Below are 20,045 nucleotides of genomic sequence, written 5' to 3'. Positions count from 1 at the left end.
AGGCGCACACTACTACACCCAGTCTCAATTGCCTTCTCAGCATACCCGAGGGCAGGGCCGGCACAACAGGCCAAGGGATAGAACTCCTGGCCCCTGGGTCTGCCTCAGCAGGCGTTTTAATCTGCTGAGCTATTTGGCTAGCCCTCCTTTATTCTCTTTATGAACAATGACACCTGAGCTCTTTTTAGGGCTGGAGCTGTTCGCAACATCAAATACATATATGTAAAGGGCAACAGTGGGGTGCTCAGCCTGCTCCTTGGGTAGCCCTCTTGATCCTTCTCCAGGGAAGAGCTTCTGAGTTCCTGGTGTATTATGATGAAGACCCCAAGCACCGGATGAATATAGTTCAGAGTCCCTGATATTTTCAAAAGCCTGTATTATTTTAAGGTTCTATATTTATGTAACCAACATAAAGCAAACTGCAGTGCTTAAAAATGGCCAGGTGAAGGCTGATTACAAATTAGATGTCCTTTTCATCTTGTAAAATTAATACTCATTAATGGAAAAATAATAATATTGACCAGGTTCCTCCCAGGTCTGATTCCCCTGTTCAAGAGTAGACTCATATATCACAAAACACAGCTGTGCATAGTTCACACACCCGTCATACCAACACTCTGGGAGGCTGAGGGTAAAGAATCACACATTTGAACTCAGTCTGGGTAATTTAGCAACTCAGTGAGACTGTCTCAAAATAAAAAATCCAAAAGGGCCAGGAATGTGAATTAGGACAATAGTGCTGGGTTCTATCTCCACCACTGCCCCTCCCCCAAATGCCACAGACATGGAACAGAGGAAGACTTTTCTCTACCACCAGGCTTCCCCACCATCCCAAGAGAATGACAGAAAGGAATTTAGTCTCCCGAGCCTCACCTCTTCCTGGAAGAGATTCTGCCGGTTCTTCAGGGCTCGCAGCCGATTCTGCTTGTCCTCATGCTCCAGATGCTCATCAGGGGGGTGGAAGTAGCCGATAAGGTCCTGCAAACTCAGGCTCACTGACTCTATGGGTAAGTCAACTGCAGGTGCCTTCGCTTTCTTGCCGAGAGCATCCAGGCCCCTAAGATCCACAGCAGATAGTTCTGTCAGTAGTTCACAATTTACAAACTGTTCTTTGATTTGCAGATATGTTACTCTTTCTCCCTGTACTACTGTAAAAGGAACAGGCAAGAAAGGATCTCCTTTCCCTCCAGAAACAATAACAAATGTTCACTTTAGAAGCCCTATGTCCTGTCAAGCACATACCAAGTCATGTTCTGCTCTCCACCATGCAGAGCCACTGTCCGGAGCAAACTGATGAAACCAAAGACCCAAAGCCTGCAGAGTAACTGACTATGACACCAACTCATTTCATTTCAAAGCACTATATATTTTTATTAGCACATATTTGCATATACTAATGCATAACATTACAATCATTGTTGGGATTTGGTACATGTAGGTGACACATCTTAATTCTTTCTACACGATCTCCTTCCCTTCCTCGTCCCTCAGCCCCATCTCTTGGTACCCTTTCCACTTGCAAAAGACATATCTCCCCTTTTCCCATAATCTATGTTTTATAATTTGTGGTTTAAGGCTGCTTCTTCCCAAACTCACAGCCCTCATCTCACAGCCCTCGTCTCACAGCCCTCGTATTAGTTTTTTGCTGGTTTGCTTTTCAAAAATGGAATTCTTTGAAGTACTGTGATCATTGACACTAGTTACTAGTAGGTCTAATTCCTGTCAGTTAAAAAATATATTCTGATGTTAATTTAGGAAAATTAACTAGTAATGAGGAAACAATAAACTGCTCTTCTATTAAACAAAACAAATGTATTTAAAAGTCAGATTAAGAAACAATGATGTTTCCCAGCCTTTGAAGAAAACATTAGTGGGATAGAGATGTTTTAATTTGTTGAGGTTACAGATACTCTGTTTTAAGATTTATTTTTCAGTGTATCTGAGAAGCACATTAAAACATGATTTTTGTTTTAAATATCCCAAACTAAAACATTTATTTTAATAAAATGAAAGACACCATAAAAGAATAGGAGAAATATCTATACTATGGTTGCTATAGTAGTACTCTTAGTCACAACAAAAGTTAATGCACAAAATATTATACTTCCATTTGTGCTCCCTAACTGCAAGGAAGTTTTTCTCATTTTCTGAATTTATTAGAACTTACATTTTTAAAACTAGATGCTTTATCAGTGAGACTTACCTTAGCTCTGAATTTTGCAAAGCTTACACATTATTTAAATGCACTGCCATGAACTTAAGAGTTTATTAATAATTTTGGAATATTTTTCAGCCTTATTAATCAACAGAAATTGTCATTACTACAACTATTCTAAAGTTTTTGTCTAAATTCCTTATCAGTCACATCAATGGAATTCATCTATTTCCTAGTTTTATCATCTCTACAGCTTTTCCATCTATCATATTGAATACCGATTGTAAAGAATGATATAATAAATCCAAGTAATACTTAATAGTAATTGAAATGATAAGTATAAAATTCACAGACCACTTCACTGAGGCAAAGAAGTGGAGCTCACACTTAGGATGTGATGAAGTGGGATGCTGTGTGGGTCATTTAGCTACACACACAATGAGCACCTCATGAAAGACATGGAAGATAAGTGAGTATTAATCTACTCTTAGGTAGGTAAGTCTGTTTTATACTCAAAGACTGAAAAGTAATTAATTTAACTACTATGAAAAAATAAAATTATAAGTTATAAAACCTAGTAAGTTACTAAAAAATCTGTAATTTATGTAATCACAGGAAATTATTATCTATAACATAAAAGCTTACAACAGCTATGTTGAAATAATATCAAATAAAGAAAGAATAAATGAAATAAAGAAAGAATAAATGAGGAAATATGGTCAATAAGTGTGAGATATATCCATTCTCCTAACATACAAATGCCAACCTGAGAAATAGGCATGTAAATTTTTATAAACAAAATACAACTTTTTAAAATATTGTATATTGTATGTATGCAAATAAAATATTGCATGCTTATAGAAAATTTTCCTTCATCAAATTTGCAAATTTAAACAGAAATGATATTTATGGATCAGACTGTTCATTATTACCAAAAAATACTTTGGCCATAAGTATGACTGAGTTTGTGTATATGCAATAGTTTTAACTATTACATGAAAAAATTAGTATTATAAGAATCACTTCACTTTTAATGTAATGTAAAAAACTTGAGTATCTAAGCCTCATTACCCTCATCACTGTAAAAGGGATCAAATAGATCCAATAGAGATCAAGTTGGAGAATAAGGCTAACCTGTAGTTATCAATTACAATTACACATACAATTTCTAAAAGCACATCTCATTTTTAAAGTTCATTCTAAAAAGTTTTAAAATAACATCTACCTAGCTTTTTAATTATAATCTGTAGTATATTTATTATCATGGTGTATTTAGCAATTGTCTATTTTTAATCTAGAAAGGAAACAAAAGTAAAACCCAAAAGCACCCCAGCACCACATGCCATCTGGCCCTGACCCTGGGCACACTGAGCCAGCCACGATCACCGAGACCAGGTGTGGTGGTGCATGCCTGTAATCCCAGCACTGGGAAAGCTAAAAACACAAGGATCACAATGAGTCCAAGCTGTGTAGTGAAACACTGTACCAAATACATAAAAACAAAAACAGTAATAGCAAACGTACCTTATAAATCTATTGAAAAGGAAGACTGTGCTTCGGATGACTCGTGCTGTGCGTGATTCTTCATGCTGAGACCTAGATAAATTTAAGCCATCATCCATGTGGCCTTCATGGTGCATAATTGCCTGTAAGAAAACAGAATGCCATTGTTCCCAAGAGCTCCCTTCCAAATCAGATATAAGATGTACACTCAAAAGCTTGATCCACAATGGTACTTGGAAGCCAAACATACGTAGAGAAGATAGAAGAGCCACTGTGCTCAGATTAAATAACACACACAGTACCCTGTAAACATCCATTCAGTGTATTCATTCAGTCATGGTTTATAAGAATGATTCAAAAAATGTACTAAGTTGAGTAAAACAAACAGCAGGGTATTTTCATGTGTCTATATTCAGTGATTGCTCTAAAATAGCCTAAGCAAACTGAACAAAAAGCAAAGGAACCGTTACTCAGCATTGTACTATGGCATAACACTACCAGTTACAAAGAAGTTCTCAACACAGATGGACTGATCACTAAGTACTGAACAATGCTTCTAAGGCATCTCAAATCTACATAGTTTGTTTATGAATTATTCATGAATATTTTTGTGAATTTATACATATTCATTAGTTCCGCTAGGCTTTACATTTTCAACTTCCTATGAAAGTATAATATTAAGAAAGAGAAATGCAAGAATCTTAAGTGAACACCTCAATGAATTTCTCAGTGTGAATTTACATACTGTAGCCAATACCTAAACCATGGAAGGAAGAGAACTTTAGAACACAGGGCTGCCTTTTGCTCTGACCTTCCTTCCTACTCATACCTGCCTTTGGTACCCAGCTTCATGCAACACTTACAGCAACATTTACTTAACTTAGTATCATGTATATGAACTAAAATCACTAGAACTAGAATTACAAACTATCTAGAAAGCAGGTAAGGAAGAACTCCCAATATCGAAATCAATGAGGCAGATACGTCTAGACCATATGATAGCCTTGGCTTCACCTCTATAAGAAAGTTGACTAAACTGGAAAAACATACCAATTATTTTAAGACTGAAAAAAGAATACCAAAGAAAGTGAGAAAGTAGGGGCTGGGGAGATGGCTCAGTGGAATAAGTGCTTCCCCGGCAAGCACAAGGGCCTGAGTTCAATCCCCGGTTCCACCAAAAAAAAAAAAAAAAAAAAAAAAAAAAAAAATTAAAGTGAGAAAGCGGATTTTAATGAAGACAAAGAAATTAATGAGCTAGTAATAGAATAGAAAAGATGAGTAAACCCAAAATTTGATTCTTTGTGAAGAGAGATAAAACTAAAAATAAAACAGAAAGCAAAACATAAGAAGATAGTATAACAATTACAGTAATATAAAAATGTATGTAATATTCTGGAAAAAACAGACAAATACAATAAAGAGAACAGGAGATTCCAGAGGAATAGAATAGATGCATAGAAAACATAGACTAATACTTATAACTAGGCACCATAGCACATGCCTGTAGGTTCAAATACTGAGCAGACTGAGGCAGAAGGATCACGTAAGTCCAAAAGTCTAAGAACCACCTGGGCAACATAAGGAGACCCTATGTCTTTAAACAACCACCATCATCCTCCTCAAAAGGATTAATTAGACAAGTTTTGTTTAAAAAGCTTGGAGAGATCATTTAAGACACTATATTTGAATACCCTTAGGACTGGATGTTTTCACAGGGTAGCTCTCACAAACCTTTGAAGAAATTCCTGAGGGTAAACTAATGTGACCAGGGTTGGTAAAGTGACTGTGTTTATAAAGCCCATGAGCTAAGGGAAGTTATTGCATGGCCACTTGGTTGGAAGAAGTCCAAACAAGAGTGACTTTTTATAACACATGAAAACTAGTAAGTTTGAAAATTTTATGAAATTCAAATCTAATTCCCATAAACAAAGATAAGATAATTTCCCTCATGAGAATTTAGTAATAAGTCTTCACAAAACACTAATTTTTTTAAATGTATTTCATACAGGGTCTACAGGGTCTCACTGCACTGATCAGACTCGTAGTGATCCTCCTGTTTTCGGCCTCCCAAGCACTGTGATTACAAGTGTGCACCACTTCGCCCAGCTTCATTCATGGTATTAGTGTGCCTTGGGGGCACAGCCATCATGGCATGCCGGGGATCAAACCTGGTCCCCTAGGGCTTGCCTAAGCAGGTGCTTTAGTTTGCTGAGCTATCTGGCCGGCCCTGACACTAGTTAATTTAATCTAATAGGATTTCAAAAGAGCACACAATGGTCTAGAAGGGTTTACAAAACTGTAAGATCCTTCACTGATTGGATGGCATTTGTTTAACAGTAAGTGAAAGGTCACTAAACACATGACTTTAATCTACTTTCATTGATAAACTGAATGATTTAATGATCAATTTTTTAAAGTTAAATAAACAGAAATAGCAAGAGACTAAAATAGTCTCAGTTGTCCTCAGGATGTAAGAAGTTATGACTTCTAGAAAACAAGAATGAAGCATCATGGTGAGAAAATGTGCCAAGCCAAACAAACAATCAAAGAGATAAAGTGGTACAAGGTGCACTATGAAGGCAAGCTGGGTGAGATTTATAGGGGGAAAAAAAAAAAAAAAATATATATATATATATACAAAATTTCAAAGGCACCAGAAAGATTTAAAAAACGGCACCAACAATTATTCTAAAGGAAGATGGCCAACATAGAGAACAAGTATGTTCCTGAGAAAGAAACTAGCTAACAAAAATACATGCTTTCACCTGAAACACATTTGTGAACGGTTCAGGCACTATGCAGACACTGCTGCCCAGAAACAACAGACTGGCCTCCATTCTGAGTCTAGCACTGAGTCAGCCAGCGAGTCATGCCCATGTATCTTGTGGCCTCCTCTCCTTCTGTTCCTCCCCGTTAGACTGTGAATGGAACCAGCTTTAACCTCCAGCTCTTTGGAATCTCAGAAGCTCAAAAAGCAGCATCAGCAATTTGGACCCAAATGTGGAAGCACATGGATGAATGTGGCAGGCATTTTGCTGAACAGTAACAATAGCAACAACCAAAAAGAAAAAAGAAAAAAAAACATAGAAGGTATGATATTACTTATATGAAAACCTAAGTCAGAGAAAACTAATCTGTGATGGAAAAAGACTGCCCTAGAAAGGAGCAGGGATAACGGGAAGTACTATGAGTGACTTTTACGGTGAGTAATAGATACACAGGTTCTCTACACTACTTGGTTTTGGTTTTATTTTTCTTTGTATATATTTGAATTTTTCATAGTAAGTTTTACAACAGGAAGGTCCAGTTATAGGAAATAATAAATATTTCACATATTATTGCATTTAAATTTCTGAGCATAAGTCAAAGATTAGAAAACAATTAACCATCTCATTATAAAGATGAAAGCCTCACAGAATTGGCTGAAACCCTCCTGGTAGAATTCTGATGAAAAAAGTACAGGAAGGCACTCAAGGCAAACCCCATCAGCCTCTGACTGCCCTAAATCACCCCTGATCGCTCTAGCAGATCTCAGGAACAGTGAGTGACTTACACTGGAATGTGTGTGTAAACTGTGGTTGAAGACTCTGTCGAAAACCAACTTTTCTTGTCACTAAAGCCTTCCTTACCAAAGCCTCCCATTTCCAGAACTAGTACGTGTCTTGTTATTTGGTTCTGTGCACGGGGCTGCGCGCAGTGTGCATAATTATGAGCCGTCTACTACCTCATGCTGCCGGCAGGAACTCACAAATCAGGGAATAGAGACAGACTGTCGCCTAGTGACTAATGCAGCAGAGAGAGTGAATATAAAATTCAATAAATTTTATCAAATACTATGAGAACACAAAGGAGGAGGTAGTAGTGTAGCTGAAATAAGAACTTCCAAGGTGGGCTTTAATGCTAAGTCTGAAGAATGAACAGGAATTGAGCAGACAAGAAAACCCTCTAGGCAGAAGAAAGACTATGCAAAGGCACCATGTGCAAAAGCCATGGCGTTTATGGATTTCAAGGACTATGCTATAATCTCTATGCTGAGAAAACTGAAATTGGCAGAAGAACAGGAGAAAGGGGCAGGGCAGGAAGGCTAGCATATCACCTCCAGAGCGTGATCTCTCTCCTGTGAGTTAGGGGAGGTCAGCGAAGGACTAGCTTCGTGGATTGAGAAAAAGGAAGTTCGCTGAGCTAAGCCTGAATCCAGAGACGGTATACATCTTTGCTTAATATTTATGCTCATGAATCCCCTAGTTGGATGCGGTATTGATATCATTCCCATTAATCGCTCAACTTACAAAACCAGAGCCTATCATAGAGGGATTTCACAGGGCTCAGAGGAGCTGCCACTTTAACAATTTATTAATAGTTCACTTTCTCCAGGGTTTCCTCCCATTAAAAGAAACGAGGCAGATGGGGTTGTACATGCCGGCAGGCGATTTGGTACATACAGCAGCACTTGGCTGCAGTGCTTAAATAAACATATGGTGGGATTTGCCCTCCAGCATGTAAAGTAATGAACTTTAGCAGGTGGCTGAAAGAATTCGCTACCTCTTTGATTGTGTATTTTTTTATTCTAAAAAAGATAGAGTTATAAATTATGTCTTTATGTAACCTTACCTTACGCTGTATAGAACCCATTCTCACGGATTTCACATCTACAGACTGGTAAGTAAGCCACAGGCCTGTATCCACGTGCTGGATGTAGCATACTGAGTCACCATATTTTATTTCAGACGTTCCCATACCATCAACTTCTTTTCTCACCCCCACGTCCAGTTTTTCCTAAGTAGAAAGAAAAGGGATTAGCAAAGGTCTAAAAAGCACCAGCCACTATCAATAGTCATTTGCTTTACTGTAGTTATGGTCCTTCCAGAATATCACATTCTGAAGCCCATGGAAATAATACTGATCAGATACTCTATTCTAACAGCATCATCCCTACTGAAAACCAGGATGGGAAACTAACAAAATATATAGCTTATTGCTGATGATTTTACACTATTAGAAAATTATTTTGGATATAACATAAATGTTTTCTTTAGTTAATGGCAAATTTTAAACCAGAGATCTTAAAAGTAATGATTCAGTCTTAGTCATCTTTCCAGGTTTTTCTTTCATGATTGGTGGTTAACAGTAGGTATCAGAAAGATTCAATTCGAATTCAATCCCTGACACTTGTTACCTCTAGAATTTTAATAAAGTAATCAAGTTTTCAAGACTGAATTTTTTCTCATCTATAAATGAAGCCAGTAAAAGTGCACCTGTATAGGACAAGAAGATATGAGATAATGTATGTAAAGTTTTCACCATGTACCTGGGATAAAATACTTACTTTAATAAACTTGGATAATTTTGACCATGACAATGACAATGATGATGTCAATGATAACATGAGATAGCACTGTATTTCAGTTTCAACTGCCACAATTTTCAACTTGGACCACAGAGATTTTTACTACTACAAGGACTGATGGTCAAGGACTCCATGTCTTAAAGCTCTGTGTTCCCCTTAAAATAACCAAGAAGCCTAATACACCTCCTCTCTCATTCTTTTCTCCTTTGACCTAACTTTCCTCACTTACTTTACTTCATTGTCTTTTATTATTGTCTGATATTAGTTGTAGCTACATAAACGTTTGGAGGAAAATTGATATCTGTTACACCAAAAGAATAATCAAAGAGACCCAAAAACGTAACTGCAGATTTCCTCATGTCATTTACTTTTTGTGCTAATAATTATTGACCCCAAAGTCAATGTGAGCACTTTTTAAAATTAAAATTAAAATATATTAAAATTCTCAATAGGGAAAAGTCAATGTCATCTAAGAAAACATGTAATTATCGATTAAGTTCACTCTTATGCAAATAACTTGGAACATTAGTCTAAGGATCAGCAATAAAATAGATAAACCATTTTAATTTCATTCTATCAAATGAGATAAACTACTAATCCACTTATACCTAGTCAATACAAAAATCAAATTCTCAAGGAAAATATAACAATGTATTAATCTTTTCAGAAGAAAATAATGACCTTATAAACATTTTTTCTTTTATCCAAGGAAATCAGTTTGCAGTCTCTTTAAGGGCTTGCAGATTTGTGTTTTGGAAAGCCACAGAGCCATTTACTTAAAAGTTATGTTTTTTGAGTTTTATTAAAGTGGCTCAAATCTCACTGCAGAGTAAAAGTTTTATTTATTAAATCTCAAGATGACTATATATTTTAGTTCTTCTGACTCTTCAAGCAAGTAAGCACTGTTGAAGTCACATTAGGAAAAGAAAGTGTCATCAATTCCTGAATGAAAGAATCAAGGTCACTCCTAATCTTTCCTGCCTTACTTTCTACCATTTTCTACATCTGACATTTAAGAGAAATTCAGATAAAACTTAGCTCAATGCTTTGAACTACCACAAGCACACACAAATAAGTGAAGAACATGACACATGAGAAAACTCACAGAAAATTACCCTCTGCTGCTGGAAATACAGGGTCCAGGTTGGACAAGCAATGATCTTACTAAAGCTTTCTGTTAGCTGCCCATTTCTAAATTAATAGCCTTTAATATTGGTATCATTTTTGTTTAACAAATCAATGTTTTAATTTTCTATTTAATTTTTACTAACTCGTAGCATCAGTTTTTAAATGTTATTTTTCTATGTTCTTTGGGGAAATGATGGCCTAGTTTAGTTCCACTAGTCCTCCTCTGAAAATTATTATAATACATAGGGAAAAAGTACTTTTCAGGATCTATTGCAAGATACTTGAGAAGGACAAACCAGAGAGAAACTGGAGAGAGGAATACTTTGGATAGGCAAGCAATCCTTAGCCTGACTCCCAACTGGCTGCCGTGGGCCTCAGAGGAAGTCCTGCCCATTCTGCCTATCTTTCAGGCAGCTGTTATATGGGCTTGAGATATCAAAGGGGACACTTTAGGGCTCACAGGCAATATCCTGGACTAAAGAGGTATCCAAAATATCTTATTATCAAATTCATCTAACTTCTTTCAACTACTAAAGTGTGCACACATGGGGCAGACCCAATATAATGAGAGAGATAAGCAGGAAGAGCTAGCCCCAATGGAACTGCTCACTGTTCACTGGAGTTTCAATCCAACACGATTAACTGCCTGCAAAACCAACTAACTCTTCAGAAAGAAAACCTCAACAAAATTCAATTTTTACAATGCATCGTTTATGACATCCAGTACTCTGTCAAAATAAGATGTTTTTAAAAGAAAAACAACATGTATGCTATAAAAGTATACATAAACAAAAAGAGGCAACAGAAGTAAAAGCAAAGATGATCCCAGATCTTTTTTTTATGATCCCAGATCTAACAAACAGCAGATAAGACTTTTAAACAACTCTTATAAGCATAAAATATGGTAAAAGGCATAAAAGTAAACATATTCATAATGAACAAATAGAGGGGTGATCTCAAGCAAAAAACTACAACTCATAAAAATGAAACGTGGTAACAAAAAGTAAAATAAAAAACTAGCTGCACTGACTTAATATAAGTCTGTAATTGCCTGAGAGTCAGTGCAGTTAAAATTAGGTCAGCAAAATTTTTCCGAACTGAAGTTTACATTGCCACTAAAAGCACTGTACCATAAGTACTTCTCAATTAAATAGAAATTTCCCTCAAAAGACTATAAAATTTAATTTTTATACCTCCTACAATTAATAAAAGGAATTCTAAGGCCCTTGCCATGTAACACCCATAAATTTTTATTTATCTTGAGATGCTGAGAACCATAAAAATGTTCAAAGATAACATAACTCTTCTCAACACAGCGTACAGTTAGGATTGCAAAGACCACTTCAGTCACTGCAAGAAATTTTCTTTTGATTCATGACTTCTTATGAATATTATATTTCAGTATTGAGGTAATGTTGACAGTTCACTGAAATTGCTCCATAGCTCCAGGACCAGATTTAAGCCTATGAATGCCAGGTTCTCAATGAAGATGTATTTAATTAATTAACTAATTAATTAATTTCTGGGGATTTCTCACAAAAATGTGCTAACTATGTAAGCATTCAAATAATTGCATTCATGAAAGCTTGGAAAATCTAATCTACAAATGAGATCAAAATGTTTCCAGAAGAAAAAAATGACTGGCCTGAAAAATATTCAGTGATATTTTGGCATGGTAATACCAAAATGCCTCGTTAAAAAGCCAGAGCTATTTCTGAACAGTAATGGCCTCATACCATAATATACAGGCAGTAGGTTTACCAAACTAGACTCACCAATAAATTAGATCTGTACATAGATTCTAATAGTCTGGACTAGGTAGTTCAGGTGGATTATTCTAGCATCAGCAGAAATAATCCTTAAATCTGTCCAAATCATTCTATCAGGTGACTAATAGAAAAAAAAGGGAGACATTTATCCTTAGATGATGTTGTTTTTCTTTACTTAGATTTTTTTTATTAACCAAGTCTCCTTAAGGTAAATAATGGTTAAATTAAGGAAACCTTAAAAGCGCAAAAATATTTCCATGACTCGTCATTATTTTATAGATACCTGCATAGAAAAGGTTATCGAAAATATAACTTTCGAATTTAATTTTAATTAAAGGTAAAAGTAATCTTCACTGATAACTTTATATAACTCTTTCGTTAAGAAAAAATAAAATTTTTTTAGCTATTTTAGAATTTTAGATTTCTTAAATCACTGAGTAAGAAATAGATAATGACAAGTAAGCAATACATTTCCTCTGTTTTCTTTATTTTATAAGAAAATTTGTGTTGGGATAAGAAAGAGTTAATATAGCAATGTGTGAAATAACCTGCAGGGCATGTGGGAGGAGGAAAGCGAAAACAGGACAGCTACAGCTGCAGGAATAACCAAGAACAATTGGAACTCAAGGACACCCTGTTTTTGTGTCCTTGCTCCCAGATGCCTAGTAGGTTCTCACGTATAGCCTAAACATTAATCTTGCACACATATGGGATCTTGTTATGTTCACCTAAAGTAACCCAAAGGCTGAAACTCAGGATATATGAAAATAAAGACCAAAGGCGGGGCAGCAGCCTTTCTGCTGGAGCCCTGGCTTTGCTTGCACGACTGTCTGTGTGTCTTTGCAGCTGGCACCTGTGCATCTTTCCTAACAAATTTGGGTTTATTACTCAGGTTCACAGTCCAGATCTCCCATGTAACTTGACTATGCCTCAGTTTCTTCACCAAGGCATAATGTAGATTTAAAATACATCTCCCATGGGCCAGTTGGCTCAGTGGAATAAGTGCTTCCTTGGCAAGCACAAGGGCCTGAGTTCAATCCCCGATTCTGGAAAAAAAAAAAAATACATCTCCCATCTATAGTTGGTTGAAGTAGGACTAAATAAGATCATAAACAAAAAGTGCTTAGCACACTGTTTGACATATAACAAATTCTAACTTTTACTTTTGCTAAGAGAGAAGGCATATTGTGAAACATCTTAAACATTTTCTGAACCAAGAATAAGGACCAAAAAGAAAAGTAGTATACTAAAATTTAGATACTAAAAATGGCAAACCTTTGCCATTGGCTCTACAATCTTTGTAATCTTATCGAAGGTCTTACATGATGCTGTCAACAGTTCATCTCAGTGACAACAGACTTCTATTCCTGGTGTCTGAGGGGAGGAAGTATAGGAAATCACCTGCAGAGGAATGTTTCAATGGTATTTTAAACTAAAAAACAAACTACATCAGTTGGAGGAAGGGCATAATGCATACACGATTAGCAGATTTACCTTATAATTAAAAGTGACATTTAAACACATTTTTGATTGCTAGTTAAAAATTCGAGAAGCAGGGAAGAACAAACTTCATTCTTCATTATGTAGAATCTTTTCCTTTAGAAAGAACCAATCTAGGTGATACGACAAACTACTACATGATTACTTTTGTTCCACCTACACAGGACTGTAAGAAGTTGGTGATTCTTTGTCAAATCCTGAATTTGAGATCATCTATTGAATGTTCACATTAGTGTCAGAGCATCCCAGTGGTAACTGAGGCTGAACTTCCTCTTGCTAACTGGTCATTTGCTCTTCTAAGCCAGACTCATTTATTAATCCTCACAATGATCTCAATGATTTGCAAAATGTGAATAAAATATACTTTGAACAGGAATAAGGGACATCTTCCACAGAAATAAGAGACTAATAATACAACCATTCATCAGTACCAATCCCCACTCCAAAATTTCCAAAGCCATATTTTTGAGTACAAGATAAATAAAAGTTATTAGTTTTCAAATGATGTAGAGAAGTTTAGTCTTTCATTAACGATAAAAATATGGTTTGTGATACAGAAACTATGGCAATTCAATTCATGTACGAACTTCATACCTGAGTCTTGGATACAGTAATTTTTTTCTTTCTGAATGTAAATACTCAATTCTTTTTGCTAGAAATAAAGTAACAGAAATACATAAAGGCGTGGCATATATTTTACCCAACTGGCAGCATCCAGAAAAAAATAAGCATCAACTTATACATGAAAGTAAACCCAATATTTATTTTAAAGAACAGGGACTAGGATCAGGACCAAATATGATCATTAACCAAGAAATGAGTGGAAGTATTTAACGTCATAATTTTTCCTATCTGTTGACAGTGTGAAAAACCCTAATTTTATTCTGTTTGAGTTGATTATAAGTTCAGTGCTACTTTATTATGTAATTGCAGAAAATACTTTTCAATATGAATTTTAATTTCATTGAGTCCTTCAATGAACTAGGCTATTGTAAACATTATAATCAGCATTATTAATTACTCTTTAATTTTCCACAAATATCGCTATGTGTGCACTATTTATTTCTTGTGAAATGCTCATTTGTATTTTGTAATAGTTCAAATAATACTAAGCTATGAGATTATACTATGTAAATTTTAGAACTTTTTGAAGACTGTGGATAGAATTTTCAGTTCTTAGTTTTATTGGTACATATTTGCAGTACATAATGATTACATTCACAATGAGAAGTTGGTACAGATATGCAAAGCATCTTAATTCATGTCCATTTTTCCTCCATTCCCTTCCCCCTTCCTCTACTTTTTGGTGTCCTTATCATTTGTAAAAGATCTATCATCCTCTGCATTATGTAGCACCCACATAGCTCTTTATTTATCCTTTGGGTTTCTCATATAAAAGAAACCATTCAATATTGAAGTTTCTGTGTCCGATTTATTTCACTTAACATCATGGTCTCGCGGTGCATCCAGTTTCTTACAAACGTTTCCAATTTATCCTTCTGTAGTACACTCCACTGTGTACAAATGTCACACTTTATTTATCCATTCAACTGCTTAAGGACACACAGGCCATTTCCAATATTTAGTTATCATGAGTTGAGCCACCATTCATATCAGCATGCATGTATCAGTGTAATATGTCTTTAATTCTTTTGGGAAAATACCTAGAAGGGAAATAGCTGGGATGGAATTTCCATTTTTATATTTTTGTGGAATGGGTGTATTTCTATAATTCTGTGATTTCTATAGTGATTTTATAGTTCTACCAAGAGAGCAAAAGAAATCTTTTTTTTTCATAGCCTTCTAAGCATTTGTTATTATTTAATTTTTTAATGAAAATCTTTCTCTAATGACCACAGGTACTGGCCACATTTTCATGCACTTATTGCCTCCCTGTTCTTTTTCTGAGAAGTAACAATTCATTTCAATTGCCCATTTCCATTGGTTCTTTTATTTGGGGAATTAATTTTTCTATGTTCCTTGTATATTCTAGATATTGGCCCTCTAGCCAAGGAGTGCTGGCAATTTTTTTCCCATTCTGTAGGTTGTTCTTTCATTCTGTTGGTACTTTCCTTTGCTGTTCAGAAGGGTTTTAATTTGATATGATTCACGGATGGCAAACCTATGGCACCAATTCCCCAGAAGGCTGTGTCTTATCATTGAAATCTGCCAAAGGTTCACCATCACTGACTGAAATAATTCCGTCTGTTGATTGTTGATATTCTTTTCTGTTTTGCTCCAAAAGTCCTTGGCTATGCCTATGTCATCAAGAACTTTACCTAACTTACCTCCAGCAGGTTTCTTGTGTTCTAATATCTAGGCATTTGGTCTACTTTGATTTTAGTTTACTACATGATGAAAGATAATGGGTCTAGATTCAACACCCTGCATATGGATACCAGCATGCCCAGTACCATTGGTTACAGAGACAATCTTCCAACCTGTGTATGTTTTCATTTTCCTTATCAAGGATCAGATGGCTGAATGTGTTCAGGGTTGGTACTGACCCTCCATGCTGTTTCACTGATCCTTGTGCCCATTTCTGTGCTAGTAGCATGCTGAAATTTTTGGTTTCGGTTTTGGTTTTTGTAATCACTGTAGCTTTGTAATATAGCCTGGTTTGTTGTTTCTCGGGATTGCTTTTGTTATTCGAGGTCTCTTTTGGTTCCATATGAATTTTAGGATTGTTTTCTATAGTTGTGTGTAGAATGCTGTTGGTACTTGGTTGGGATGGCATTAAATGCATACATCAGTTTTGGAAGTATGACCATTTTTACAACACTGGTTCTGCTTATCTAGGAATGAGATAAATTCACATTTTTATGTCTCCTTTGATATCTTTTTTCAGAGTATTATAGTTTTGTAATAAACATATTTTACTTCCATTATGAAGTTAATTCTTAAGTATTTAATTTTTCTTGTTACTACTATGAATAGTGGTGTTTCCTATTTTCTTTCTTGGTAACGCCATTGTTGGAGACTTTTTTTTTTTCTATATTTTAGGGAAGCATCTACAGGATGTTCAGGGTCTCACTACTAGTTCAGACTCACAGTGACTCTCCTGTTTACAGCTTGCCAAGAGCTGGGATTACAGGTGCAAGCCATCATGCTCAGTCTCAATTGCTGTCTCAGCATGTCCCGGGGGCGTGGCCAGCACAGCCCGCCCAGGGGATGGAACCCTGGCCCCTGCGCTTGCTTACAGGCACTTGAATCTGCTGAGCTATTTGGTGAGCCCCCTATTGATTTTGTGTATGGACTTTATGTCTTGCTACCTTGATGAATTTTTTATTGGCTCGAGGAATCTTTTGTGAAATATTTTAGGTTTTCTACATAAAAGATCATGTCATCTGTAAAGAAGCATAGTTTGAATTCTTCCTTTCCTATGCATATTTCTTTTTTCTTTCCTCTATCTAATTGCTCTAGCTAAAGTGTCAAGTACCATAATGAACAAGAGTGGGAATAGTGGACATCTCTGTGTTGTCCCTGATTTTAGAGAAAAAGCTTTCAGTTTTTCCTTATATGATATCGGCAGCAGGCTTGCATAAATGGTATTTACCGGATTAAGATAAAGACTTTTATTACCTATTTTTTCAAGGTTTTTATCAGGAACAAATGTTGAATTTTATCAATGAATTTTTTTGTGTATATGAGACGGTCATGTGATTTTTGTTCTTGCTTCTATGTACATGAGGTATTATACTTTTTGATTTGTATATGTTGAACCATGCTTGGGATGAAGCCTACCTTGACATGATACATAATCCTTTTAATGGCTTGTGGAATTCTGCTTACCAGCACCTTCTTGATGATCTTTGCAACTATGTTCACTTGATTCTCTGGTTTTGGAATCAAGCTGCTTACTTCTCATAATGAGTTTGGAAATATTCCCTCCCTTTAAATTTCATTAAAAAGTTCAAGGAATATTAATATTAGTTCTCCCCTGAATTTCTGGAAGACTACAGTGATGAATCTACTCAGTTTTGGGATTTTTTTTAACTGATAGTTCTTGTTGTTGTTTACTGCCTCAATTTTATCACCTATTGTGTTAGTTGATACATTGTGTCAACTTGGCTGAATCAGCTCCGGCAGCATGGGGGCCTTGCCCTGCAGGTGGACAGGGCCCAGGAATTGAGAAAGGCAGGTAGCCACCCTGCCTGGTTTCCTGCTGCCCCGTCCAGCCTCCATGGAGAAGTCTCAGTCTTCGGAGGAGCCTGACCTTCGCAGTGGAGCCACTTTGGAGGAGCTCCTATCTTTACTGTGGAGCACTGGTCTTCGCAGTCAGCGTAGGAGGAAGAGAGAGGCTTGATGGACGCCGCTGCTGCTGCTGCTCCTCCTCTGCTCTTCATTATTTCCTGCCGCATGAACTGCTGTTGTTTGCCTTGGAGCCAGCGGAATATGGACCCTCCAGTAACTGTGAGCTAAATAAACCTTTCCTTCTTTCATTTTGAGTGTGGGGCATTTGTCCCAGCAACGAGTAAAAAGTAACTAAGACACCTATATTGGATCATTTAGAGCTTTTAGGTCTTGTTTCAGTTTTGGTGATTTATTTATGTGTATCTATGAATCTATCCATTTCTTCTGGATTGTCCAATTTTCTGTAGTCAAGGTTTATGAGGTACTTACTAAAAATTATCTGGATGCTGACCGTTTCAGCTTTTCATTTCCAACTGGACTGATATGGATCTTTTCTTTGACCCATGGATGCTGTTATGTTGTACTGGCATTATTCTTTGATTCTAAGATCTAATTTCTTTATTCCTTCTGTAACTCATTGATTATTCATGAGCATATTGTTTAATATCCATGTGTTTGCATATTTTCTGTGGTTTCTTTTGCTGATGATTTCTAGTTCCATTGCACTATGATCTTAAAATATGCAGTCATATTTTTTATTGTTCTGTATTTACTTAAACCTAATTTATACACTAGTATGTGGTCTATGTTGAATAAAGGTCTAAATGCTACTGAGAAGAATGTGCAATGTATTGTTGCTGGGTGACACACTCTATAGAAATCTTATCAATTAAGTAGATTTGTCTGACTCTATGACTCTATGAGTCAGGTCTGACATTTTTGTTGATTTCTTTGTCCAGCTCATTTGTCTATGTGTGATAGCGGGGTACTGAGGCTCCCCACCATAACTGTGTTCATGATTTCATGCTTATATGATCTTTTATGTTCAATAGTGTTTGTTTAAGAATATATCTAGTGATCTTCATTGCCTTTTCTGGTAGATTTTGGTTTCAAGTCCACTTCATCTATAAATGAGATAGCCACTTCTGTTTACTTTCAAGTTTTTAGCTATAAATTTCTTTGGGGATTAACTATGCTTTTTCTATATAGAAAAAGCTCCTTTACATGCTCCTTTTTTATCTAACCTGTCAATCTGTGTATTTTCACCTGGAAATTGAGACCATTCACACTGACTGATTACAATACTTAAAAGTACTGGCTTATTCATATCATTACATTATTTTGTCTGCTGTTGCTTATTCCCTTTTTTCCTTTCTGCTTAACTGCACACATTACCTGGTGTGTTCACTACATTAGATCTTTTAGAATTGTTGATTTTATTTTCGCTTTGTAGGATGTCTTTGACAAACTTTTTGGAGTTCTATTTTCACGTTCATGAATTTCTTAAAGTGTTTTTTGTCATACAAAGATTTTATTTCTTCATCAAATTTGAAATACTGTTTTATAGGGTATGTTAGTCTGGGCTAGAAATTGTTTTGTTTTAGGATCTAAAACACTTTCACTACAAGCTCTCCTGACCTTTAAGCTTTTTGTTGAGAAGTCTGCTGAAATTATACTGGATTTAACTTTATAAATGATTTCTTGCTTTTCTCTAACAGCTTTTAAGATTCTGTGTTTATGTCAAATTTCTAGGATTTTGGCTATGATATGCTGTGGGAAAAACCTTTCCTGATTCTGGCTAATTGGAGATTCTCTACATCTTGTTAATCTATTTAATGCTTAATCCTTTCCCAATACTTGGAAAGTTTTCTATTTCTGTGAACAGAGCTGTTTCTAATACCATTTATGCTGTCTTCTGGTTTTCACTAATCTTAGTCTCCTTGTGTCACCTAGCAGGTACTGGACCCATTTTTCAGGTGCTCTAATTATTTTTAAGGTATCTCTGCACATATTTTCACCCATATTAGCCCTATTTTAGTTTTCACACTCTGTCCATACACAAGTCATTTCTGCTCACTATTTTTTTTTCTTGAGACAGGGTCTCACTATGCAGTTTAGGCTGGCCTTGAGCTCACTTTGCAGCCCAGGACGGTCTCAAACTCACAATGATCCTCCTGCCTCAGACTCTGGGATGCTGAGATTATAGGCTTGCACCACCAGGCCCACCTGACTTTGATTATTTTGTTTATTAAACCCATTATCTGTACTATTTCATCTCTAAACTCACCAATAACCTTATTAATTTTTTTGTCTTCTCTTTTATCACTGTATATAATTCAGATGTCTGGCTTTTATTTTCTTCCATATCAATATTCCATGTATCAGCTTAGGTGAGTTGAGAGTTTCTGGAGGCATTGTGTTGCCCTCTCCCCTTCCCTCCGCTCTCCTCCCCTCCCCTGCTCTCCCCTCCCTTCCCCTCCCCTTTCTTTCCTTTCTGTTTTCCTAGCTA

General features: G+C 36.1%; 1 protein-coding gene across 6 annotated transcripts in view; it reads right to left on the bottom strand.

The window, feature by feature from the left end:
• Positions 1-20,045, bottom strand: part of Ryr2 (ryanodine receptor 2) — a 681,083-nt gene that overhangs the window by 315,225 nt on the left and 345,813 nt on the right. For all 6 annotated transcript variants that reach the window (XM_023700826.1, XM_023700825.1, XM_023700827.1 and 3 more), the window contains exons 13-15: positions 8,270-8,434; positions 3,680-3,801; positions 874-1,057 (exon numbers count right to left, since the gene is read on the bottom strand). In XM_023700826.1, the coding sequence (XP_023556594.1) occupies positions 874-1,057; positions 3,680-3,801; positions 8,270-8,434 (471 nt within the window). The remainder of the gene's footprint in view (positions 1-873; positions 1,058-3,679; positions 3,802-8,269; positions 8,435-20,045) is intronic.

This window comes from Octodon degus, unplaced genomic scaffold (assembly GCF_000260255.1).
Source record: "Octodon degus isolate 3935 unplaced genomic scaffold, OctDeg1.0 scaffold00127, whole genome shotgun sequence".
In the NCBI taxonomy this organism is placed as follows: domain Eukaryota; kingdom Metazoa; phylum Chordata; class Mammalia; order Rodentia; family Octodontidae; genus Octodon; species Octodon degus.
Note: the sequence above shows the minus strand (reverse complement) of the source record. Positions and strands in the feature narration are given on the sequence as shown.